This window comes from Silurus meridionalis, chromosome 29 (assembly GCF_014805685.1).
Source record: "Silurus meridionalis isolate SWU-2019-XX chromosome 29, ASM1480568v1, whole genome shotgun sequence".
Lineage (NCBI taxonomy): Eukaryota > Metazoa > Chordata > Actinopteri > Siluriformes > Siluridae > Silurus > Silurus meridionalis.
In genome coordinates, this window is record NC_060912.1 from 4928374 (window position 1) to 4944428 (window position 16055).

At 35.9% G+C, this 16055-nt stretch overlaps 1 protein-coding gene across 1 annotated transcript in view; it reads right to left on the bottom strand.

The window, feature by feature from the left end:
* Positions 1 to 289: 289 nt before the first annotated feature.
* Positions 290 to 16055, bottom strand: part of col11a2 (collagen, type XI, alpha 2) — a 54743-nt gene continuing 38977 nt past the window's right edge. Inside the window, exons 32-65 of the mRNA XM_046843701.1 lie at positions 15880 to 15933; positions 15605 to 15649; positions 15178 to 15231; positions 15053 to 15097; positions 14858 to 14911; positions 14162 to 14215; positions 13984 to 14037; positions 11559 to 11756; positions 11342 to 11395; positions 11144 to 11251; positions 10936 to 11043; positions 10785 to 10838; positions 10072 to 10125; positions 9848 to 9955; positions 9713 to 9766; positions 8776 to 8829; positions 8632 to 8685; positions 8475 to 8528; positions 8158 to 8265; positions 8027 to 8080; positions 7865 to 7918; positions 6843 to 6896; positions 6572 to 6625; positions 6262 to 6369; positions 6065 to 6118; positions 5752 to 5913; positions 5047 to 5100; positions 4922 to 4957; positions 4764 to 4817; positions 4203 to 4485; positions 3968 to 4080; positions 3766 to 3834; positions 2042 to 2278; positions 290 to 1724 (exon numbers count right to left, since the gene is read on the bottom strand). Coding sequence (XP_046699657.1) covers positions 1578 to 1724; positions 2042 to 2278; positions 3766 to 3834; positions 3968 to 4080; positions 4203 to 4485; positions 4764 to 4817; positions 4922 to 4957; positions 5047 to 5100; positions 5752 to 5913; positions 6065 to 6118; positions 6262 to 6369; positions 6572 to 6625; positions 6843 to 6896; positions 7865 to 7918; positions 8027 to 8080; positions 8158 to 8265; positions 8475 to 8528; positions 8632 to 8685; positions 8776 to 8829; positions 9713 to 9766; positions 9848 to 9955; positions 10072 to 10125; positions 10785 to 10838; positions 10936 to 11043; positions 11144 to 11251; positions 11342 to 11395; positions 11559 to 11756; positions 13984 to 14037; positions 14162 to 14215; positions 14858 to 14911; positions 15053 to 15097; positions 15178 to 15231; positions 15605 to 15649; positions 15880 to 15933 — 2901 coding nt within the window. The 3' untranslated portion in view covers positions 290 to 1577. The remainder of the gene's footprint in view (positions 1725 to 2041; positions 2279 to 3765; positions 3835 to 3967; positions 4081 to 4202; positions 4486 to 4763; positions 4818 to 4921; positions 4958 to 5046; positions 5101 to 5751; positions 5914 to 6064; positions 6119 to 6261; positions 6370 to 6571; positions 6626 to 6842; positions 6897 to 7864; positions 7919 to 8026; positions 8081 to 8157; positions 8266 to 8474; positions 8529 to 8631; positions 8686 to 8775; positions 8830 to 9712; positions 9767 to 9847; positions 9956 to 10071; positions 10126 to 10784; positions 10839 to 10935; positions 11044 to 11143; positions 11252 to 11341; positions 11396 to 11558; positions 11757 to 13983; positions 14038 to 14161; positions 14216 to 14857; positions 14912 to 15052; positions 15098 to 15177; positions 15232 to 15604; positions 15650 to 15879; positions 15934 to 16055) is intronic.

Consider the following 16055-nt stretch of genomic DNA (forward strand, 5'->3'; position numbering starts at 1 on the left):
AACAGTGTGTATAACTCAGAATGCATGAAAAGCATTAGAGCCCTTCTTTAGAGAGGGGTGTATCTATGCATACAAACCTTTTTTTTGTGAGACTGGGTTGGTTATAAATGTATTATCTTTTCGGCAACACAAAACTAAACTAATCTCTTTACTGTAGAAAATCTCTGAAAAAAAAACAATCAATCACAACAACAAAAAAACCCAAAAAAAACAAAAAAACACATAGGCAATGGTTTGTCTTTTCCAGAACCATCAAATAAAAAAGGATTTTAATATTTTTACACTTTTCAGTTGTTCAACTGTTTTAATGTTTTAATGTCGTGAGGTACATTCTCCTGGACTGGGATTGGTACTGGGATGTACACTGTGATCTATAAGCAACCCGTCATGTGAACACAGAACGGTAGTGTAAACAGGTTAAAACAGGTGAAAAGAAAAAGCACCACATTTTTATTTCGTACTGCAAAAGTGTTCGGTCTGCTCGATCACCTTGTTTTTAATGACCTTTTCGAAAAATAAATACAATCAAATATTTCTATACAAATGCTTTCTAATTCACATTTTTCCACCACGAGCAGGAGTGAGGGTTAGTGATGGTGAACTGATTCATTCAGAGGATGTTCTTGATCTTTACAGCACAGAGGAAATTTGGCTTTAAAGCACAACAAAATACCGTTTGTTTTATATAACGACAAACGGCCCATGCTTAGTAAGCTAAGCTAGCTCGTAGCTTGTTATAGCTACAAACCAGCGTGTCTCTGTTTTTTTTTTTTTTTTGGGAGAGAGGGGGGGTATTCTTAATACTGGGTCCAAGGGTTTGTCGACATAACTTGAAAACTCTAGCTTTAATCAATCTACAAGGCATGTACAGCACGGCAATGCAGTTTAGACATATCCACTGCGTATATTGGAAACAAAAAAGGGGGAGGGGGGACAGTACAAAATGTTGCCACATGGCTTTATTACAGTATGGAAACACGATTTTTTTATTTATTTTACCTTCAAAATAATGACTTCATATGGAGTGAGCACGATCACACAGGGATTTGATGAGATTGTGGATGTGAAGGTTGAAGCTCGGAGGTAGAGTAGGACACCTGGAGAAGGTACCGGAAGGAGAGAAGGAAAGAGAAGGAGGAAGGCGATGTAAAATGCAGAAGAAGTTCGCTGTAGAAGTTCCTCCAACGGGTCTTCAGTTTGTTCCACAACATTCTTCTTGAAAATATCCTCATCACATTTCGAGCTTGACTTGGTTTTTCACCATCTAGACGGTTTTCTTTTCTCTCCGTCTATCTCATCTCACCCTCAAGCTGGAGTTGTTTTTTTCTCTTCATTTCTACTTCCTTTGCTTCACAATGACTTCACAATGTGTGTGTGTGTGCGTGTGTGTGTGTGTGTGTGTGTGTGTGTGTGTGTGTCCACATCTCAGATAGTCTTTAATCATGTATTTATTCTGGCATACATCCATGCCATATAAATGCATATTCGAATGAATCCAAGTTATTGCGTCTCATCTGTGTGTCTAATTTTGTATTTCCTTTGTTTTGTTATTTTTCGTTCTCGGCATGTCTGTAAATTTATCCCAGGAAACAGACAGGTCCAACTTCAAAACCAAACTTCTGACTGGTCTCCCCAAAGTCTGTGATCTTGATGTCCTTTAGAGGAAGTTGCTCAACTTGAGGTGTGTTTATCTCCAGAACCGTCCTACCATAGCCTTTACGATACTAAAAATAGAAAAGGAGAGAATTATTTATGAATAATTTACATTAATTAATTTTTCTTTTTGGTATTCAGTGCAATTTCTTTATGAAGATGTTTTGATGCCAAAACAAATGCCGACGCAGCAGGGACCGTAGGCTTTGCATTTGCACTCACACAGAGTAATTTCCTTTTATAATTCTAACAGATTATACACGGATTTATTGACCAATCATATTCCTGAATAGACAAAAATTTTCTCTAATTTTTTCACATTTTCTTTTGCAAAAACCAGAGCAATATTATTTGTATTTTTTATATTATGTAAATAGAGCAAACTTACAGAGCAGCCATCAACAAGTGCCTTGATATAAGGACTGGTCTCGTAACTAAGCTCCTCCTCATTAGCAGCCAGGAAGCGCAGTGCTCTCTGATATCTGTTCTCAGCAGTGTTATCAGTCCAGGCTACTGAGTGGTGGCAGTGATAGGTGAAGCTCTGACGAGCTTGAATGCTGAGCAACCGCAGGAATCCCAGCTGCACCACTCCCACAGGATCGTCATTTATATCCACATAATAAAGCTGTGGGGGGGAAAAAATTCACATGAACAAGGTCAACTTCAGTTTGGAGTTAAATAACTAAAAGTTTTCATTGGTAGCAAAACAAAACTTGAATTTGATTTACTTAAATGGCTGTACAGTAAATTCAGGACTGGTTGCAAATATTCACATAAAGAGAAGGTTGGGTCCCAAAGTCTGAGGAGGTTTGCACATTTTGGATATAATAATATAATAACACCAAACACAAGGCTTTGTGCCAAAGGTTACAAGTCTTTGCTTCTAAATCCAGCTAACACAGAGCATATGAGGATGGAATTAATACCGGTATCAACAGTCTACTACAATTGCTTACAAGTGGAGTTTGCATGAACAGTTCTAAGCATCCCATCACTGAACAGTACTGGAACTGGAATTAATGTAAATTCATTAATAAAGATGAGTCTGGTTCCTCTCGAGGTTTGTTTCTCATACCATCTAAGGCAGTTTTTTTCTTGCCACAGTTGCTACTTCCTCGCTCATTTGGAACAAACGTATAGACACTAAACTTACACATTCAAACTTTATAACCTCTTTGTCTCTGTAAAGTTGCTTGTTAAAAGTGCTATACAAATAAAACTAAATAGAACTGAATTGAGATCATTTGCCTAATGATGGATTATGGCATATGGTTTATTGTTTTTATGGAAACCAAATTCTAACACAATAGAAACGTTTGTAAATCATTAGCTGGGATGCCATGCCAATTAATTCTTGTAGGGTGGAGGATAAATTATTTAAAATGATTGAGCACATGTGTGGGGCATGATTAAGTTCATATACATTTTTTTCTCAGAAATTCATTCAAAATTAAATTTAGATCACTGCCTTGTTGTCCTCAAGTTGATCTCCACTAACTGGACTAGGGTATGATACATGGGTTTTCCAAAAATGTAAGATATGCCTAAATAAGCTAAGAATAAAGCAGTTTTAGAGAAGATACCTTAAACAAAAATTATATATCAGGGTGTGCTTCAAGATTTATATTAAAAATTTTAAATAGCATGTCAATAAATCTATTGCTAAAGATGGAAATAAAGAATGTCATAACCGCAACTCTGAGCTGCCATGACACTGGAAGGAGACTCAGGCAACATGGGATCAGATTATCTGGCTTGACCATGAAAAATGTGATTGGATCACCAGCAGAGTAGTGTTCAAATAATGGTCTCTCTAGAGATGAAAGACTGATCATGTTCAAATTTGAAAGTTATAATTTTCCCAGTAAAATAGGATTGTTTAATAACTACACTGATTTTTGTTATATATCATGCCTTATTTAATTAAGTGGATTTTAAGTGGATTTTTGTATAACGTCTATTCTCTGCAATAATCTTTTGTGGCATTGTCTTGGTACATTTATCGACCAGTGTATTGCAACTTTCTTCTAATCTTAAAGTGGAATTTTGATGATGAACTGAAATATGTACTTAGATCATTCAAATTCCACCTAGAGACAAGGGATTTCTTACCTGGCTTCCTTTAGAAAACTGGCTATACCATGACTCAGGCTTCTCATTTGGCCAAGACTTCATCTTTACCTGAGAGATTTGTGGAAGGCAACAAACACAGATCACTTATCACTTATCACTGACATTAATGTAGACATTTGATGAAAATTTAATGTAAAAATAATATTTTTTCCCACAGGTAAATGCCCTTGAATGCACTCACATTCTCCACTTCCTTGCTGGGATAGAGGCATGTCTCTCCACCTGCTGTAAAGTTGCAGTAGACCTTAAAAGAGTCGCGAGCACAGCCCTGGTTTGGATCGATCCAGTATTCACCTGTACAGAGAAAAGGCATGTGAGACAGGGCTACCAATTGTTGGTATATTATTTTTTTCTGCATGAGCAAATGAAATCAGTATTTACTAAGTGCAGCAAGAACTAAAATGTAATCATCATACCATCTTTGTATTCTGACTGACTCAGATGGAGGTCGTGGCACGTGCGGGCCGGGCTTTCCTTTGTTCCAAGCGGGAAACGCATGCTCTCAATCTCGGCCTGAAGTGAGTTCAGAGATCCCAAAATCTCCTCCATGTCTTCGTTGCCAGTGAAAAATCCGGGACCTGTGGCATCACCTGGGGAAGCCTCGTCATTAGGAGAGAACATCTTACTGGCATCAATGGAGCGCTTGGACTTTTTCGGGATTGTAAAAGGTAGGGGCTGGATGACATCACCAGGAGGTCCCTAAAAGAAAATCATAACAGTTGGTAATAACAGTTTGGAATAAATGTACAAAGGTTATGTGTTATCTATCTATCTATCTATCTATCTATCTATCTATCTATCTATCTATCTATCTATCTATCTATCTATCTATCTATCTATCTATCTATCTATCTATCCATCCATCCATCCATCCATCCATCCATCCATCCATCCATCCATCCATCCATCCATACACACACACACACACACACACACATATATATATATATATACTCAATACCACTATTTGAACTTACAGGCGGTCCTGGAGGCCCTTGTACACCTTTCTCTCCTTTGGGACCTCCACCTCCCTGTAACACAGCAAAGGTTTCATGGCATTACTTGATGTAACACAACTTTAAATAGGTGTCATCTCTAACTTTACAAAATATATAATATTAGCAGTTACGCTCACCATAGCACCTTTTGTTCCCTTGACACCTCTTTGGCCCTGTGGAATTTATGAAGAGATTGTACAAATTGAACTCTTCACCAATATATGTACCGAATATAATCAAAGTTTTGCCAAGTGATACTCACAGGCAAACCAGGAGGACCAGAAGGGCCCAGAGGACCAGTTCCACCAGACATCCCCTGGAACACAGCAGGCAGGATAATGAAATGTAACATGTGATTACTGAATAAAACTGACAATTCTATATATATATATATATATATATATATATATATATATATATATATATATATATATATATATATATATATATATATATATATATATATATATATATATATATATATATATATATATATATATATATATATATATATATATATATATATATATATATATATATAGCGTAAGGTAAAAACAGTATAGTATATGGAGTGTATAAATCATATGCATTATAAAGGTGTATAAGTTATATATGATATGTAAGGTGTAAGGTTTTTGAGGTTTATAAGGTATATAAATGATATGCTGTATATAAGGTGTTAGGTTTTTAAGGGTATATGAAGTGAATAAGTTATATGCTATATGTGTTATATGAAGCATACACGTTATACAATATACAGAGGTATATGAGGTGTGAGGTCTATAAGGTATATGCAGTATATGAAGTATATGAGGTATATAAAGTGTTTGAAGTGTTGGGTTATGCAAGGTGTATGTGGTATATGATGTGGATGTTGTTTGTGAGATATATGATGTGTATGAGGAACATAAAGTTTATAAGCTGTATGATGTTTAGGGACTATTAGAGGCAACATTAGACAACTTACAGTTTCTCCCTTGGACCCAGCTGATCCATAAGGTCCAGGCAATCCTCTGTCTCCCTTTTCGCCCTGCTCACCTGGAGGTCCAATCAGACCAATCATACCTGAATGTCCCTTTTCACCCTTCGCACCAAAGTCACCACGCAGACCTGGAAGCCCTGCAGGACCCTGTGAAGGGTAAGGAGAGTGTAGCATTTTTTATAAATTCACTAACAAATATTATTTGGTAGAAATGTTTGGGTTTAAAATAAGTGTTAAAGTATGCAAAATACATGACCAATGCCTGTCATTTTTAACTTTAGAAAAGTGAAAGCCTTACCACAGGTCCAGATGGTCCTTTATCACCTGTTTGGCCAGGAGCACCTTGCTCTCCCTAGACATGAACAAATGTGAATTAATCACAAATGTGCAGGGATGAACCTCGTTTGCAGCATGAGAAGGTGTGTTGGTGAAGATTCAGCATAAATCAAAATATATTAGTATATGGGCAGTAAGGTAGGGAAGCTGCAAACGTACCACTGAACCGGGGAGTCCTCTCAGACCCTCTGTTCCTGGCTTTCCAGGAGGACCTTGAGGCCCGACAGGACCTGTCTTCCCTGGAGCTCCAGGAGCTCCTGAATTTCCCTGGAGATTTTAAATAAATAAAAATGGGGAGAGATTTATTAGTACTTAAATTTAAAAACTGTGAATAGTTCTATTTGGTGAACAGTCTCATCAGTTTTATTATAATGCTATCCAACTAATCAAACTATTAAGCATGTTAATGAAAAGCACAATAGCACAAAAGGATCATGATAAATAATTATTATAAATAAATGTTCTTTACCTTGCTGCCCTTCTCTCCTTCACGGCCTTCAGGTCCTCTTGTGCCTGCTGGCCCCTTTTAAACAGTTAAAAAAACAATTACACAAACATCAAATACCCATATTGATCATCTAGATGTATTAAAATTGCATGAATGGCCAATATTAGGCATTTCTTGTATCTCGGTTTCTCATCACAGAAAAACAAAACCAATAAAAAAAAATTGTTATCTGCTTTTTATTTCATTATATTATTTCTTTTAAAAATAATAGATACGTTAAGTATATGCATACCCTTTTTCCTGTAGGCCCAGGTGGTCCGTTTTCACCAGAAGGTCCTGGCGACCCCTGAAATAATCATATAATTAATATTATTAAAATATTAATAAAAAAACATTTTACTGTTCAAAAGGTAGAGAAAAATGACAATACCATTTCTAACTAATTCCTTTATAACTTACTTTCTAACTATTTTCTCTCTCTAAATTCTAGACTGCTATTATTCTTAGTATGTGTCCTATTGATCTAGTGATAGTATGTATTTATGGATGGAGTCTTCAAAGCCCTTTGTACATCACATTGAATCAAGGCTTCTGCCAAATGCCATAGTTGTAATAAAATAATCTGGGATGTTTGAATCCCACCAAACAATGACACTTTTAACCTTGAAATCTGCAAAAGTTATCGAGGAAGCATCATCCATTGGTCGTTCTTTTCCTTTATTGACCAGTGTTTTTAAGGGTTAGTGATTTAAAGCTTTCGGAGTGTTTAATATACACTGTTGGAAAAACCCCATGTTCTGTTCTGGTGTCCACCCCTATTTTGCTCTTTCCCTCTTTACCTATGCCCTATCATGTTAAAAAAATGTCTGGTTGGCACTATTTGTTTTTTTTGTCTTGCCTTGTGTTGTCTTGTGTTGTCTGTCTGCACTGTCTGTCTGTACTTTTTTTTGTCTGCACTGTTTGCACTGGTTGCACTTGATGCACTTTATGTAGCTTTGTGTTGTGTTGTAGCTCTATGTTGTTTAGTGTAGCACCAGGGTTCCGGAGGAACGTTGTCTCATTTTTACTGTATACCGTGTACAACTATGTATAGTAGAAATAACAATAAAAGCTCTTGACTTGACTTGGCTTGAAGAGCTTTCCACTTTTCTTTGAAATAGCTTAATATAATAAATTGTGTAATATAATATTTTTTTATAAAAACAATGTAGCTTTTTCTACACTGCAGAGCTAGTCAAGTATTTAATGGTTAACATGACAATCCATTTAAAAATATTTATTTTCTATACATTTGGATACAATTGGACCACTTACTGATTCTCCTTGTTCGCCATCCTCTCCTCTGTCTCCTTTTGCTCCATCTTGGCCCTTAAAAAAAAAACAAGATTAAGTAAAGTTTGGAATTATACCTACAGTTCAATCAAATAAAATAAAATAAATCTCTGGAGGACAGATGAAAATGTAATGTGCACTCACTCTAGGCCCAACTTCTCCAGGAGGACCAGGATCACCAGGGAACCCGACAGGACCCTTAAAGAGAAACCAATATGTCACAACACACTCGTAAAAGAAATGTATAATTAACTGTAAGGCTGATTCAGACTTACAGGATTTCCTTTAGGTCCATCATCTCCAGTGGGTCCCTTTCCACCTGCAGGACCAGAAGTACCTGGCTGGCCAGCTTCACCTTTTTCACCACGTTCTCCTCTGGGGCCCTGCCATTAGCCAATCAAATTGCATGACGAAAAAAGTCAATTGTATCATAAAAGGAGGATTTATAATGAATATTTATGATTAGTACGAGAGGATATAGAAGATTTAGTATTTAAGAACGGAGAATTTTGGGTTCAATGTTCCTCTCTAGGAGCCTTTTATATTATGAGCAACATAATTTAAACAGTTATGAATTTGCAAAAATGTTCACCTTCTTTCCTGGCTCTCCACCAACACCAGGTGGTCCAGATTCACCCGGTTCACCCTGTCAATGACGCATCATTACACATTACACATCATCATAGCATAATAAAGACATATCATCGGTGTTATCACACTTTACAAATCAATTCATTTTTTATGTTTACCTTCTCTCCAGGTGGACCTGGGTTACCCAAACCGCCAGGGGGACCTTGGGGACCCTGATTACCAAAGGACATGTGTTAATGATAATGCGTTTGTTAGACCAATTTAAAACTGTAGTACAAAATTTTATATTTCAGATGACTTACATCAGCACCATTAGCACCTGCTGGGCCTCGTGGTCCAGGAGGTCCAGGAGGACCCTAAGAAGTAGAACAAAAAAGCCACAATAAAGGAACAATTCTGGAATTCAAAACAGGAGACACAAATGTTCAGCACCTTGTATAAATATTGACCTATAAACATGTTCTCTCTCACTTTATCTATCTATCTATCTATCTATCTATCTATCTATCTATCTATCTATCTATCTATCTATCTATCTATCTATCTATCTATCTATCTATCTATCTCTCTCTCTCTCTCTCTCTCTCTCTCTCTCTCTTTTCATATATAAATAAATAATATTTTTTTGTTTGGAGCACCTAGAACATAAATAGACTTCACTAGGTGTTTAAATTATATACGTATAATATTTGAAGGTATAAAAATACATTTTATTTATATAAAATGCCAAAGTCATATTAGCATATTTCTCTTTTCACCACCCTTTCTTTAATCCTTTTTTGAGTGTCTGGTCTACCACCTTTTTTTGGGGGTCGATCAGACTTCTCTGGAGTCATGCCCCTGCCATATGATTTCCAGTTTTAATAATGGTTTTAAAATCATTTTGTGGGATGTTTATTTTCTGGGACTTTCTCTGCAATCTTCATGATGCTGTATTTAGGTGTGTTTTTATGTGTAGCTCTACTGAGATCATGTGACATATTGCACACAGAAGTACAGTACTCCATTCAGCATGTGACTACTGCCTGGGGGAGAATATTTATGCAGTCAGAACATTGTTTTTATAAGATTATAAGGTACTCTGTGTAAAATCATGTTTAATTTAATTCCAATTAAATGCATTTCACTTTCACAGTCTAGCCTCACAAAATATGAAAATGTATAAGGAAATGAATACAATACATAAAGCAATGTCGGCTTTTACAATCCTATCTATTGTCATTAACAGCAAACACTCACCAGTGGTCCAACATCTCCTGTTTCACCCTTTTCTCCTGCTGAGCCTGGCAATCCCTAGATTAAAAAAAAAAAGTCTCATAGTATTCCTGCATACATTTTGTTTAATGTTAGTGCTCTTGTTATTTAGTTTGATACCTGTAGCCCAATAGGACCTGGAGGACCGGGAAATCCTCTTGTTCCTTCATCTCCTTTAGCACCGAATGCACCCTGCTGACCTCTGGCACCTGTTTCACCATCAGCACCCTAATAATAATAATGAAGGTATGAGATCATAATAAAAATGAGACTTCCTATGGTAATCAAATACAATTACATGTTGGATTTTTAATTAGGTAAATTAGATTATAAGGTATGCTTACAGGAGCACCAGGCTGTCCAACAGAGCCTATTGGCCCAGGTGGACCAGGAGGACCCTATCAAGGTACAAATGATCAATGATTACAAAAAGAGGGAAAGAAACATGCATTAGATTAAACTATGTGCAAAACTGACCAGCTATAATAATCAGATAAATACATGCATTTAAATGTGGTAACAAATGCCCTGAATTAGAGAAATGTGAAAGTTTCCATGAGGTCTTGGTGCAGGTATTAATGAAAGTATATGTCCATATTTGCCTTATTGGTAGCACCAATGTTCTTGAGGGGGAAATATATCTACATAATTGTAGTCAGATTTTATTCTGCAAACTGTTACAATACTGATACACATTTTCGTACAAAATAAGTAGAAATTCATTGATTGTACAGCATCTATACTTAATATATAGCTTTTTGTTTTATTTTATTCTTCTTATATTTTATTGTTATTTTATCTTATTTCACTTTACTTAAATTGTACTGTGAGTAACTGCAACCTAACAATTTTCCCATGGGTTTGATAAAGTATTCTGATTATGATCTCAAAATTGCACTGAAGGTAGCAAATTTTATTATAAAAGTTGTAAAGTATTCTTTGGACTCCTATATGGAATAATAGAAACAAGAATTAATAAAACATACATTTCCAATAATGTGCCTAGACACCTTGGGGTGCTTGCCCCCCTAAATATTACAGATGTATATTTACTTACTTGTTCTCCCTTGGCTCCCTTTCCGCCCTTATGCCCATGCTCTCCAACCTCACCCTGGCAGAAGTTAAATCACATAATTTTAAGCACAAACAGCCACTGAAGCCAGGGACTAATGATTTTGATTATGAGTAGAGTTGAATTGGTCCCTGACTTTGTCACCATCCTCTCCTGTAACACCAGCAGGTCCAGCAGGGCCTGGAAGCCCAACTGGGCCCTGAATGCCATCACGACCAGCTGGGCCAATCGGGCCTTTCTCTCCCTGTAAAAAGAATAAAATCCCATCACTGGCTTAGCATTTTAACTTATTAATATTTTAACATGGATAATTCAATTTCAATCAAACTGAGCTAGACACTTACAGGAACTCCTTTTTCTCCTGCAGCTCCAGGGGGTCCCTGGGGTCCAGGTCTTCCAGGGGGGCCAATTGGGCCAGCTGTGCCTGCAGAGCCTCTCTCACCTGGTGAGCCCTACACAAGAAGTTAGTTTAAGTTACTAAAAACACACATACATTATAATCAATTTGTGTCAATTGTTGTGTTTTAATTTAAAATACTAACAGCAGGCCCAGGGGGTCCGGCCGGGCCTTCATTTCCTTTCAGTCCACCAATACCCTGTTCAGAAAATAAATAGCTTATTACATTAGTCGCACAACAATGATGATTCAGTTGTCATACAGTTACCATGTACTGTAGCAAACATTAAAGCAAACACAATTAATTATGAGACATGAGCACTCATGACCATGCACAGTTTCCTTCTTGTGAATTTTCTTACTGGGGTTCCAGGGAGTCCTCTCTCTCCAGGAAAGCCTCTCAATCCAGGAGGTCCATCTTTTCCTGGGCCACCAGGAGGACCAGGATCTCCTTTGGTTCCTTCCTTACCTGAAGGGCCAGGAAGGCCTTGCTCACCTGGTGGTCCAGGGGGTCCACTGTGGCCTCTTTCTCCCAGTGGGCCTGTATCTCCAGAAGGACCCTAGATATAAAAGAATAATGATATTTGAAAAATAAAAAAATATACTTATAGCTCCTGAAAGCATCCAAAACAAACAATTACAAATTAAATATATATATATATATATATATATATATATATATATATATATATATATGCTATAAATATTTCCTCAAGCAAAATGTATAGCCAGTATAGGTACTGTGATTAGCTGATGTGCACAAATCCAATTAGCTAGCCTGACAATAAAATACATTTGTAGTGCTTTTCTTCTGACAGACAGAATTGAAATTTTAGGTGAATAGGGAAATGTGTCTATATAATAAATAATACTTTGCATTCAGAAAGTATTCAGACCCCATTACAATTTTTTTATTTTGCTCTATTTTGCTGAATGCTACAATTTATACTCAGTACCCCATATTGGAAAAGTAAAAATAGAATTCCAGAAATGTTTGTAATAAAAGAACAAAACTAAACTGAAATATTACATCTACATTAATATTCAGACCCTTTGCTTTAACAAACTTCCCCTTGGAGCAAAACCAATGGAATCTCACTTAAAGTTTGCCTACAGGAACCTGTAGGACTCTCAGAGTGTGTGGAACAAGATTATCTGCTCTGATGAAACCAAGAGTTAACAACTTGACCTTAACACTAAATGTATCTAAAAGAGAAACTGGAGGAAACCTGGCACCGCTCACCACCTGCCCAAAATCATCTTAATAGTGAAGCATGATGGTGGCAACATCATGCTGTGGGGGTGTTGTTTTGCAGCAGAGACTGGGCAACAGGACAGAGTTAAGGAAAAGCTGAATGGAGCAAAGTACAGAGATATCACAGTTCTCAGGACCTCATTCTGAGTCAAAGGTTCACCTTCATATATAACAAACATCCCTAAGCACACAGCGAAGACAAGACAGGATTGGCTTAGGGACAACTCTTTAAATGTCCTGAGCTCTTGCTCCTGAGGTACCAGTGACCACTGTTCCTGCCGCTCTTCCCTCCACAGATCTTCCCACTTTGTCCAGGCCTGCCTCTGGATAGTGTCCTCTACATTTGAAGGCCACTCTGTGCAGCTGGGGAAGGTTTCTCATCAATGCTTTGGATGGTTCAATGAAATTACAGAGTAAGAACAGGCGCTTTGAGGATGGATTTTGACTGTAGTTAATGTCAACAGTCTGCTACACTGACTCAGGACCACTTTTCGCTTCTGATCATCATCACTGCACCCCGCAACAGCGTATATCTGCAATAAATGGACATTCGGTGCAACCCGGATGAGGATGGGTTCCGTTTTGAGTCTGGTTCCTCTCAAGGTTTCTTCCTTATGCCATCTCAGGGAGTTTTTCTTTGCCACAGTCGCCACCGGCTTGCTCATTAGGGACAAACTTACTTATAAAGAACATATTCACTTTTAATCACCACATTATCTGTGTAAATCTGCTTTGAGACAATGTTCATTGTTAAAAGTGCTATACAAATAAAAATGAATTACATTGAATTTGTCAGTATGGGGTACTGAGTATATCAGTAAAACAATCACATTAAAGCATTCTAGTATCAGGCTGCAATGTAACAAATTAAAAAAGTGAAGGTGGTCTGAATGCTTTCTGAATGCAGTGTATATGGGGAGGCTGTACAGTTTGATTTAATTTAAATTTACAATTATAGAAAATAATAGCAATGGATCTATTTCTATAATCTCTAACAATGTTGAGGCTACTTGTAGAGGATTTTGGATCACTCCTTCATGCTTCCTTATATATTTAATTGTCCAGTGTGAACGTTCTCTTCAGGTCAGTCTACAGGTACCTGATTTAAATCTAAAGACTGATATAGAAAGTGTGGAACACTGAAGGAGACTGTTGTTAGCCAATTCTTAATAACCTCTTACCAGTATCCTTGTACTTAACTCAAATGACCACAAAGCATTAAAAATAGTCCTACGGTTTTACACATCCACCATAATATTTTATACTGGGTAACTGGGGCTAGTGGGTCATTAATTTCTAAGAATTTTTTCTTTTGTTATAAAAGAAGCCCAAATTCAACACATGCCACAAATTATGCTAAGACTTGTCTAATGTGTTACAGAATAGTAATCATAGACCCAGTTATAACTTATTCATTATACAAAGTACTGTTATATGTTATATTTTATACTGTTATAAATATGTAACAAACTCATTAACTCATTAAAACATATGGATGTATGTTTAGTACATAAAGGCTAAATAAACCTTACCTGAGGTCCAACAACTCCAGGTGGCCCAGGAGGTCCAGACTTGCCTTGAAACCCCTATGGAAAAAACGATTCAGGAAATTTAACCAAAAATAAACTATGGATTACTGGTCAGCTACTAGCAAAAAAAATCTGTGGAGCAGATGTGTAGGATTTAATCTTCTGAGTAACAACTACTTACAACTTCTCCTCTCTGTCCAGGGTGTCCAGGCAGTCCATCTTTTCCTGGAGGCCCCTTCAAAGAACAGAGATTTCCAATTTTAAAATAATAAAAAGAATGCATTCGGATAACAGAACAAATATGAATATTAAAAAGAATATCACAAATGAATTTGGAAATTAAAAGAATTGATTTGAAGTGCTATGAGTGTTTACAGCATTATTAAACAGTCCTGATTATAATGTTGCTTCAAAATATGTTTATGACAGTCATACTTAAAAATGATTGCCATTAAAGAAAATAAAAAAAATATATTTTAATTAAAAAATATAAACAGTAAAATGAAACACGTAAGTTTGCTTGTTTAAGGTTTTTGTGGAGGTTAAATATGATGACCATTTATGAACATTATAGCTCAAGTTCTGCACAAAATATTATTTTCTTTTTGTGCAAATTGTGCAATAATTGTGCAATCTACTTAAAATCTATTTTACATATATAAACAAGAAACAAGAAATTATCAACAAGAAAATATTTGGAAATTAAAAATCCACCCCCTCTGCATGCCTCTCAGGTTATGTTTGCATTGAAATGCGTCAAATTGTTGAATTGATTTCCTTATTATTTTAGTTTGAAAAATGGAGGCTGTGCATATCAAAAACATTCAAAAGCAAATGATATATTTTCTAATAATTAAATAGGAAAGATTTCTCATACAGGAGGTCCTTTTGGTCCAGGAAATCCGTTTACTCCTTGAGTTCCAGGTAATCCCTAAAACAGAACATAAAAACACACAAATGTATTAAAAAAAGAAAATATACAATAAGTATTATTTAGACTAAATTAAAGTAACTCAATATTATAAATAAATAAATAAATAAATAAATAAATAAATAAATAAATAACACCTACCCTCTCGCCTAGTGGTCCAGGAGGGCCATCACTACCAGATGAACCCTAAAATTCAATTAAATAATTGTTCAGTACATTAAAATGTAATAATGCAAGCTGTAGAGAATAATCGCATTAAAATGTACCTTAGCACCCGATTTTCCGGTAGAACCACGAGGTCCTCTCTGTCCTCTGGGTCCCTGAAAAACACAATTACACCATCAGTTGTTTATGTCATGTGTGTTTTGGTGATCAAAATATCACAAATTAACATTTACACCACATTGCTGTTAAATTGTGAAATTTTTATTTTTGTAAAGATTTACTTAAAGGTTTAAAAAGGTTCATAAAAGTTTATATAGATTCATAAAGATTTATTAAGTCTACCTAAAACATTTGATAAAGAAAGTCATGCTCTGCCAAAAATATTCTGTTTCTCTTCACACTTTGTGCACTTAATGCTAAATGGCTTTTTTTATTTTTAGTAGTATTTATATATAAAACTGTAGCAGATTTTATTAATTAAGCTAAAAATGTTACATTTTGAACAAAATATAACAGAAAAAAACATACCGTCGGTCCTCTCAGTCCTCTTGGCCCAGCTTTACCGATCAGACCCTGCAGAAACAAAACAGTATAGTAATAGTAAAATGTGATTGATTAATAATAATAATAATAATAATAATAATAATAATAATAATAATAATAATAATAATAATAATAATAAACTGGATACTATTTTGATATTGATTAAGAATAGGAACACACAGGTGCATAATTCATTGTTTTGAAAGCAAAATTTTAAAATACTTTTATGACATGTAGTGTTGTAGTGTTGTAATCCTCACCCTTGCACCTTTCTCTCCATTTGCACCAGGGAATCCTGGGAAACCGAGTGAGCCCTGAAACATAAAAAATATTTGTTTTATAATCAAATACATGACTGGATGGTCTCCTTAGATTCCAGCTAATAAATTCATTCAACATACAGTTTAGTTGCTTGTTTTAAAGATGTTGTATATAG